The sequence below is a fragment of the Bipolaris sorokiniana genome (assembly GCF_000338995.1).
Source record: "Bipolaris sorokiniana ND90Pr unplaced genomic scaffold COCSAscaffold_8, whole genome shotgun sequence".
Lineage (NCBI taxonomy): Eukaryota > Fungi > Ascomycota > Dothideomycetes > Pleosporales > Pleosporaceae > Bipolaris > Bipolaris sorokiniana.
This window is the reverse complement of record NW_006911902.1, coordinates 1,696,442-1,707,101: the sequence shown is the minus strand read 5'-3', so window position 1 is coordinate 1,707,101 and position 10,660 is coordinate 1,696,442. Positions and strand designations below refer to the sequence as shown.

The 10,660-nt window shown below is 43.4% G+C and overlaps 1 protein-coding gene across 1 annotated transcript; it reads left to right on the top strand.

Moving 5' to 3' along the window:
- Positions 1 to 75: 75 nt before the first annotated feature.
- Positions 76 to 450, top strand: COCSADRAFT_92003 (uncharacterized protein; the record flags this gene model as incomplete). The annotated part of the gene is made up of 2 exons (XM_007702736.1): positions 76 to 136; positions 266 to 450. Coding segments are annotated over 2 exons (246 nt in total), but the record flags the coding sequence as incomplete, so codon positions are not given.
- Positions 451 to 10,660: the final 10,210 nt, after the last annotated feature.

Below are 10,660 nucleotides of genomic sequence, written 5' to 3'. Positions count from 1 at the left end.
AAACTAGACCTTAGGCATAGTTAGGAAGGCTACGAGATAGAGACGGCTATAATAAGTGGACTGTTACACGGGGTAAGGGTCTATACTTCTCTATCCTGGTCCGCACTAAGGCAGGTGAGTATTACGTTAGTGTTCCGTGAGGCTTGTCTGGCGATGCAGTGGAGTTGGCGTGCTTAAGGAGGGTTTGACAAGACTAATCTATTTGATAGACTAACTTGTGACAATCTTGTTAAGTAAAGATACTAGTAAGAAAGTACAATTTGAGTTGACCACAACGAATGTAATAATGAAATCCAACCCATTCTTATATCCGTTGCCTTTGGTCCTGCCATCCCTTACTTCCCTGCCATCCCTGGGATGGTTGTGATGTTGGGGATGGCTGCCATCCCAAGGCGTCCTGCCATCCCTCGGATGGTTGCCCTTGGCGGGATGGCACATCACGTGACCTAGCCCCGCGATGATCATTACCTTCTGACGTGGACGTCCATAGGCCTTCAGCCATCTCGTCATTTGTCAAGGAGAGAATCCTTCTTGTTACTTGTAACATGGACGGGCTCTAACCTTATATGCAGCCGGCGTCTTAACACATAGTACGGGAAAATAATATTCTAGAGTATTAAGACGATAGCTCTAAGAGAGGAGGTAATATTATAAGTAACAAAAAGAATTCTCTTCTTAATAAGTAACGAGATAGCTAAAGGCCTATAGACGTCCACGTTAGAAGATAATAATTATCGTGGGGCGAAGATCACGTGATTAACATCACGCTAAGACAACCGTTAGGCGCTAGTATATAATGGTAGCAATCCTGTAAGGGTAGTTATTAGAGACATTAGGCGAAGAGGAAGAAAGTTATAATAGTAGTGATAGTAAGACTAGAAGTAATAAGAATATAAGGATAGATAGATTTCATTATTTACTCTTATTATAGTCAACTTAAATTGTACTTTCTTACTAGTATCTTTACTTAACAAGATTGTCGCAAGTTAGTCTATTAAATAGATTAGTCTTGTCAAAACCCTCCTTAAGCACGTCAACTCCACTACATCGCCAGACAAGCCTCACGGAACACTAACGTAATACTCACCTACCTTAGTACAGACTAGGATAGAGAAGTATAGACCCATACCCCGTGTAACAAAGATAAGAAAAAGAGAGAATAACTAAGTACAGGCTTCTCTTATACTTGCTCGCTTCTAATCACGTGTCTATACAGAAGGTGTTGAAATAAGGAGGGTGCTACTTGTTCTATAGCTAGCTCAGAGGTATAGTAGTCTACTTGTCTAGCGATAGACTCAGAGGTAGCGAATCGATAGGTTCTAGGATGAAAAGAGAGAAATGCTAGGGGAGAGAGATAAGGATTGGATTGATCTGATCTAGTAGTCTGATCTGTTCTTGTAATCTGCTCTTGTTTCTATCTACTAGCTATTCTACTACTATATATATTTGCTGTACTAGATTCTAGAAGAATCTATCTAGTAGTAGATTACGTAGCTATAGACGTAATAGATAGATGAATTGTATAGGGATTGGTTGACTGAAGAATCCGAGTATAGTGCCGAGCACCCGGATTGTAACGATGTTACAACTTCGCCATGTATCGGACCAATCCCAGAGCCGGATCGGAGGTAGTACTCGCCGCCCTCTTCATCAACCACTCGTTGTGAGGTCGGATCCGATTCGGATCCGACTAAGATAAGTATATAAGGAGACACTCCCTGTAGCTAGCTCTGTAGACTTTTGATATCCTTTCGTACAAGGCCTATAGGTGTCTATTCAAATTAAGGCTCGTTTGATGTCCCACGCACTCCCATATGCCTCTGAGTGACACTACCGCCGATACTAATCCAAGTAGTCTTGCCTGCGCCGTTACATTATATCAAAAGTCTCGTCCCAGCCGGTGACGGCTTCAAAACAATATCGCAGCTGTCTGTTCAGACTACGTCCAACCTTAAGTTATCCGGCACCGATCCAGATACTTACACCGTCACATCTAACATTCACCTAGGCAGGATCCCACTAATCTCCTACCGGCCGAAGCCTTTAGGTTTAGAACTTCTGCGCTCCTCGCGAGGCAGATTACTTCGGTAAAAGTCGCGTAGAGTGCGCCACGGTAGAGACTCAGAGACTACCAATAACCCATTAACCTTAGAGGCAATCGCTAATGGTTAACCCACCAAAACCCGGTAGTTCTAAGAAACCACCTCGGAAATCGGTCCGACTCCAGGACTAAACCGTCTCGGAGAAGAAAGCTAGCAAGCTGCCAACCCAGGAATCTCCAGAGACTTCATCCCTACAAGAAGAAGAAGAAGACGAAGACGAGAAGAATTCGGTACCAGTACTGACTATGAGAGACCTCTATAGGCAGATGGCCAGCTTGGTTGACTAAGTCCACCGACTAACCTAAGAAAACGCCGAGCTGCGGAGTAACGTAGTTCTTACTACTGAATCCTTACCGATATCGGCTGAACTACCTTCCCGCTAATTACTAAGGTACACTTCTGCCACCCCCGAGCCTCCACGTGTCAAACTAAGCCGTCTTATCTTATCCTCTATTAGCTAATTAAGTGATGGGAAAGATCCCACCTTTCCCTAGTGGCAAGCCGAAGTGAAAGACTGACTTAACCTAAACTCGGACCACTTCCCTACGGAACGCCACTAGATGGCCATGGTGTATAGCTACACGTCGGGTGATGCTAAGGGATACCTCGAACCTAAGTACCTATTAAAGACGGAAGGGTACCGGTTTAAGAATGCGGAGGAAATAATCGAGCTGCTTAGATCATACTTCGTAACTAGTAATAAGTAGGCGGAGAGCCGAGCCGCTTTCCACAATCTACTTATAAAAGATAGAGAGCCGTTTTTAGAGTTTAAAGCTCGTTTTATTAGTCTCGCTATTAAAGGACATGTATCAGAACCGGAGTGGCCCTTCTATCTCTAGTAGAAGATTAGCCCAGCTTTGCGAGTTCCTAACATGGCTGTTAAGCGTTTCTTTGACAGCTCCTTCGATAAGATATGTAAATATCTCACTGCTTTCGAATTAGAATAACGATCAGCTCCTATCGTAGCACAATCAGAGCGACGGACCACCTACACTTCGACTGCGAAGCCTAAGTCAGCTACCTATTAGATAAGAGAGTATCGCCCACCCACGTACGAAGTAAGGTCCGACCCCGCTCTGACCCCACCTTGGGCTTTCTCGAGTGTGCCTAGGCCTGCCTCTAAGACACTAGTACTAGAACGCTAAACTACTCCTGGTAACTACTACTAATGCGGCAAGCCTGGACACTTTGCGAGCGACTGCACAGTCCCTTAGGTAAGAGAGATAGAAGCTTTCTAAGAAGAAGAGGTGTTTGAGGAAGCTGCAGAATACTAGTCGGATGAGGACCAGTCGGGAAACGACGAAGCCTAGGAAAACGCTCCGCCCTAGGCATTCACAAGTATGACCTTGCTAAGATTGATCTATTATACTTGTTTGGAGGAAAGCACTTCCGAGTCCCTACCGTTCTTTGTTCGAAGGGTTATGGTGTTAGCCTGTAGTTGCTGGTTGATACTAGCGCCTAAGGGTTCTTATTTTTGAATTCTGCAATTGCTCGTACAATCTCTAGTTCGCTTTAGGTTCCTATCCGAAGACTTCCCTTTAAGATTACAGTTAAAGGATTTCAAGATTAGGTTTAGATGAGGGTTAATTAATATATCCGGTTGCACCTCTCTGTTGATGGCCGTAAGATCTATAACTGCCTATTCGTTATTATGGATTTAGGATCACAGGATTGTATTATTAGTATTAAGTGGCTACGCCGATTCTAGCTTTAATTAGATACGGTTCGGAACCGAATCGTATGGCCAGCCAAATACCCAGCAATATATGATTCTGCCCTACCTATCCTAGTGCAGTTAAAACAACCAGCTATTAACACCGAGGTTGCGAAGGATATCGAGAGACGTAACGCTCTCTAGGAGAAGGACGACTATCAGAGAAGAAATAGTCCAACCACGGCCAGTATTTAACGGATCCGTGGCCTTCTTCGACTCCCTAAAGCCCGTCCTCTACCTCTAGCACCCGACCCTACTCCAAAACCTATCTGACCTACACCCTCTTCCCCTCCTTCACCCCGCATCTCACTTATCTCTGCTAACGCCTTCCACTATACTATAAAACGCAAGGAAAACGAGTTCTTTACGATAAGTATCTATGAGATTGATCGTATTTTAGAGGAAAGACGACTAAAAGATGATCCTGAAAATGCTAAGTTAGTTCAGGACCGACTCCTGTCCGTCTACTATCCATACCAAGACGTGTTCAGCAAAACGGCAGCTGATTAGCTACTTAAATACCGCCCGTACGACCACAAGATCGTTCTTACTGAACCTCTGCCGAATTAGTTCAGTCCCCTGTATAAGCAGAGCACCGAAGAGCTCTAAGCGACTAAGGCGTTTGTTATAGAGAACCTTTAGAAGGGATACTTTTCCCTAAGCCACAGCCCTTTCGCCTTTTTAGTCCTATGTGTTCGGAAGCTAAACGGAGACCTACGCATCTGTGTAGATTACCGCAAACTTAATGCTATTATACGCAAGGATGCGTATCTAATCCCGCGTATTGATGAGCTACTTGCTCGTCCCTATAAGGCTAAGATCTTCACCAAGCTTGATATACGTGCGGCTTTTAATAAGATCTGGATGGACCCCGACTCTGAAGAATACACTACATTCCGTATATGTTACGGAACGTACAAGACTAAGGTACTGCCCTTCGGGCTGTGCAACGGTCTGGCAACCTATCAGCGATATATGAATGATGTGTTGATTGATTACCTAGACAACTTCTGCATCGCCTATCTGGACGATATCCTTATCTACTCCGAGTTAGAGTCGGACTATATCTGATATGTGCGTAAGGTACTAGAAAGGCTACGACAAGTAGAACTCTAAGTTGATATTAAGAAGAGTGAATTCTATGTCACTCGTACAAAATACTTGGGATACGTCCTTACTAATAAAGGCCTAGAGGTAGATCCTAATAAGGTAGAAGCCCTCCGCAACTGGGTCCGACCTACTACCGTTACTGGTGTGAAGTCGTTCCTAGGCTTCACAGGATTCTATCGGCAATTCGTCCCAGAATACTCGCGAATTGCTAAGCTAATTATCGCACTTTAGAGCCCTGCGAAACTATTCGTATAGGATCTGGAATGCGACCGGGCCTTTGAAAGGTTAAAGGCAGCCTTGCTAGCAATCCCTATCTTGTATTACTACTACCTAGAGTATGATACTAAGGTAGAGACGGACGCATCTAATGGTGTTGTGGCTAGAGTACTGTCTCAGAACTAACCTAATGGCTTATGGTGCCCAGTAGCCTTCTTCAGCAAGGTCCTATCTAGATTGGAGCTGAACTGAGAGATACACGATAAAGAGTTATATGCTATTGTTGTAGTATTTAACAAGTGGAGATCTGAGTTAGCCTCTACCCACTCTTAAGTCCAAGTGTACTCCGATCACCACTCGCTAGAATACTTTATGACTACTAAGATTCTAAACGCCTAATAAGTAAGATAGGCTGAACAGCTCGCCTCGTTCAACTTCTACATCCGATACACGCCTAGCAAGAACAACGCTCGCGCTGATATCCTTAGCTGTTGGGAACAGGACCTACAGAACTTAAGGAATGCCTAAATTAATAACCGTTCGCGGGTCCTTCTAGGACCGCACCGACTCGATAACCGAATCAACTCCGAACTCGCCAAGGTATATGTAGAACAACTATCTAAGCAGGCCACCTCGCTGCTAGTAGTTGAGCCCACTCAGAAGACCATGTCCCTAGACTCTCTTAAGCTAATCGAGCTTCTATTGCAGTAAAACCGCACATCATTTAAGAAAGAGCGCCGTACTCTCCCTAATAAGTACTAGATAGAAAACGGACTATTACTCTACTTAAACCGTCTCTGCGTATAGCCAAACTCCCCCGCGTGCACGCAACTAATCCGAGAGGCCTACGATTAGATCTCATCAGCCCACCCAAGTGCAAAGAAGACTTATTAGCTACTATCTCAGAAATACTATTAGAAAGGCATAGAAGCTATCTATAAGAGGTACGTGCGGAACTGCCTAGCCTACCGCAAAGCCCATCCGAGACAGACCTAAGTCCCAGGGCTGATTTACCCCCTTCCAATTCCTAACCAGCTAATGCAACACCTCTACATTAACTTTAAGAAATTCCCTAAGAATAAGGCCGGATATAATTAGATTATAGTTATAATCGACTAGTTATCTAAATAAGCCATCTCTATCCCGTGTTATAAGACAATTAACGCAAGAGGTATAGCCGAACTCTTCATCTAGTGGGTGTACCGATTCGGACACACCCTAGAGATAATTATCTCTAATCGAGGACCACAGTTCGTGTCCAGTTTCTAGTCCAAGTTCTGTCGGATCCTAGGTGTCAAAATTAAGCTATTTACCGCCTATTATAAGGAAACTAATAGTTAGATAGAGATTATAAACAAGTACATTAATTAGAGACTACGTCCGTTCGTAACTTACTACCAGGATAACTAGAGTAGGCTGCTGCCTCTGATTAATCGTGCCCAAATTTCCCTATCTTACTCTTCTATCGGCATATCTCCATATCAGATCCTTTACGGATCCGTACCTAAGCAAAGCTGAGACTAGCAGCATCCAACTAGTATCCTTACCCCTACTAACAAACTTAATCATAAGGATGCTCTAGCGCTTACTACCCGCATACACGCCGCATAGGATACCGCTAAGCAGCAAATGGAGAAGGCCCAGAACCGGATGCGATCCGCCATCAACCGCCATCGTCGCCCTGTCGATTGGGACATTAGCGATATAGTGTTCTTAGATACTAAGAACCTAGCAATTGACTGTCTAAGTCGTAAGCTAGCCGCTAAGTGAGAGAGTCCCTTTAAGGTCCTAGAGAAAGTTGGCCACTCGTATCGACTTCAACTACCAGTAGGCTCTCGTATCCACGACGTGTTCGCTCTGGACCTACTATATAAGGACCCTCAAGACCCCCTCCTAGAATAAGAAGCTCCTAAGCCTTCTGGTAAGCCTATCTAAGGTATAGAAGAGTGGGAAGTAGATCAGATCCTTGCTAGTAAGTTATATCGTGCTAAGTTAAAGTATCGGGTGAGCTGGATCGGACATAATCCAGATCCTACCTAGTACCCTACCTCTAACTTTATGGGAGCTCCTTATAAGCTTAGAGAGTTTCATAAACAAAACCTATCGAAGCTAGGACCTTCTTAGGCCCTTAGCTAGTAGATTTAAGCTTAGGAGAAAGGTATAGACGATATAACTTCGCTGCAGGATAATTAAGTGTAGGGAAAGAAAAGAAAAGTGGGTATAGAATAAGCCAAAAGTCACCCGAAACAGTCTCTCGCGCTGGCGTAGAGGAACTGCAATAGAGAGGCATAAGAACAGTCTTATAGCTATGGGACTAGCTGTCTACTAAGAGGGGGGTAGTGTAACGATGTTACAACTTCGCTATGTATCGGACCAATCCCAGAGCTGGATCGGAGGTAGTACTCGCCGCCCTCTTCATTAACCACTCGTTGTGAGGTCGGATCCGATTCGGATCCGACTAAGATAAGTATATAAGGAGACACTCCCTGTAGCTAGCTCTGTAGACTTTTGATATCCTTTCGTACAAGGCCTATAGGTGTCTATTCGAATTAAGGCTCGTTTGATGTCCCACGCACTCCCATATGCCTCTGAGTGACACTACCGCCGATACTGATCCGAGTAGTCTTGCCTGCGCCGTTACACGGATTATGTCAGAGATTAGCTGATTAGCTTATATCTCTAACAGAAACTTCTAGATTATTCTCGCGGATTAATCTAGAATTTGTCTTCTTTGGGCTCTTAGTTATATCCCTATTAATAGCTCTTCTAGTCCTAGTAGAAAGCTTTAAAACCCGGCCTCTACTAGCTCTTTCTTGCTTAGTAATGTTTTTCTTTTTTTATTAATACGATAAATAGCGTCGTAGATAGATCTTAGAGGCTTCTAAAAGTAGATAGAAATGTTTTTAATAGCTATATTGGCGTTAATAAGCCGATCAACTTCAGCTTCAAATTTAGAGAGTTTTGGATCCATCTAGAGGAAATAAAGATCTAAGAGACTAAGAATCAAAAGAGTGATATATATATGATATTCTGACTAATTGCTAACTAATATACCGCTTATGTAAGTATAGGCTAAGTACTAGATGTATTAAGAATCTATTATATATATAAGCTAGAGTAGCTAAGACCATTATCACGTGATCTATATATCTACTACTACTATATATATAACTATTAGCTATATAGCTCTATCTACTATAGAGTTCTAAAAGTTCAAAATCTTTTAGAATTTTTCCAAGTATTTAAGTTATTATAGATCTACCTAAAGCTGCAGTAGAATGTCACGTGACACCTATGTAAAAGACTAGAAGATCTTAGCTTTAAAACGCACTAACTTTTATATCTATAGCCACTATAGCTGCTGAGTAATCCTCTTTTAAAAATAATAACCTTTTTTTCTACGTTTTTTTTGTCACCCCACTGTAATTAGATCTATAGTAATTAGTAGGGGATGTATATGCTTTTGCTGAAATTAACTCTATTCGCTACTTGTCTACTGATCTATCTTTAGAGGCTCTAAGCTGAGACTCTGGCTTAGAGCTCCTCTTTTCCTGAGTTGCTGTTAGCTAGGTCCTTAGCCTCTTCTAGCTGCTTCTGTTTTTTGCTCTTAGGGAGGGCTCTAGCTCTCTCGACCCGAACGTTGTTTAGATAGTTCTTGGCTAGATGACCCGGCTCTTTATAGCTATAGTAGTCCCGTGGAGGTCGTTTTGGCCTACTCGTCTTCTCTTATGCTCGATTGACTCTTGAGAGTTCCTAGTCTATCGCTTTTGGGCTATTCTCTCGCTAGGTAGCTTTTGGAGATGCTTGCGCGTGATTATAGGCCACGTTCCGTTGGTTCCTCCTATATAGTTAGATTTGATATAGGTTGTTGGAAAGCTTGATTGCCTTATCTATATACTCCTTTAAACTCCTATTCTTAGGGGTATGGAGTATTAGCTTCTGGAGTTTCTCTCTGAGTCTTTTGCTAAACATCTTATGAGCTACTGCTGGACTAAACGTCTGTTGGGACTCTACGCGGAGTTAATTAAACTCTAAGACGTAGTCGCGTATTGGGCGTCGTTCTTACTTTAGGTGTCGAAGCTTATTTAGAGCTTGCTGCTGCTGGTGGACGTCTTAGAAGTAAGTATTTATATGCTCTCATAGTCCGGCGGTCGTTCGCTTCTTATTCTTAAGCACCTAGGGAAGAAGAACCTAGTTTGCCTTATCTTTCGTTTGGCTAAGTACGTATCGAACCTTTAAGTCCTCTATTGGGAATATAGTAACGTCGTATTCTAGCTTCCCTTTGTATTTAAACTTCTAGCCTAGATAGTTCTTATGGGTCCTATTGAAACGTTCTAGGTCTAGAAACTTATTCTTACGGGCCGTTAGCTTGGTAGTTATTATTAGCGGTAGTAGTAGGGTATTAACTCCTAAGAAGGCTTCTGAGCGTCCTTTGGCTTAGTTCCGTTTAAGTGCCTCTAAACGACTAACTATTAGGCTAAGAAGTCGTATTATCTACTCTATTATCTGAACTGTGGCGCTCTGGTCGCTCTTTAGTAAGCTCTTTTACCTTAGTGGGCTCCTCTCTCCTACTACTGTTGACTATTTTACAACTACTTCAATTGTTGGGCTAATTACTACCTCTTTCTACCTATCCTCTCTCAGTATTTATGTAATCTTACGCAGGATCTCTTCGTCCAAGACTTCTACCTAGCTCTTAGCGGTAGTGTACGCCGCTAGCTCTTCTACGTTCAAGTTGGGAACGTTAATCTCTATCGTACTGTTCTTAGGGGGGTTCTAAGAAAACTTTATTAAGTACCCCCTTATCGTCGCGTGTGGCTTCTAATCGTCTCTTGATCTGCTCGCGCAGTCCTGGACTATGGCCTACTTCTCGTTGGCGAGGACTGGTAGGGCTTACCTTCGGCTGTCCTTATTACCAGCTGGAATCTAAATAGCGCTCTATCGCTGTTGCGTCGCGTCCCTAGGAAGACTCGCGTCTTACTGTCTCGCTCGTGGGATCTCGTCTTTGATTGAGAGTAATTGCACGGCCTGCACCTCGTCCGATAGAGGATTGATAGGACTTTCTTACTACAACGTCCGCTTCTAGCTAACTGTACGCTAGGCCCGAGTGGCCTTTAGGTAGTTTATTACGCGACGTTACGCCTACGGCTCGGCTTTCTAAGACACGGTAGGGCTTCTAATAGGTTCTGGGCGACTCTTTTGCCTACTGTCTCTTACGGCTAAGCTTCCTGCGAAGCTCTGCTCTAGGTGTACTATCTTACGACGGTCCACCTACTCGCTGCGCTAAGGCCTTTCGTACCTATTGCAGCACTAACTCCGTGTTACTAGCTTATACTAATAGCACGTTCTGAAGCTTAGTTAGAAGATAGTCCGCCTAAGGCTTGTGTCTAATTGGGATCGAATACAAAATGTAAGGGGCTGCGCTCTAGGGAGTAATCGTGAGGTATATAAGAGGTTGTATTTAATAAGGAGCTAAGCTTCTAAGCTACGTAGCTGTCTATATACAAGCTGGTTACCT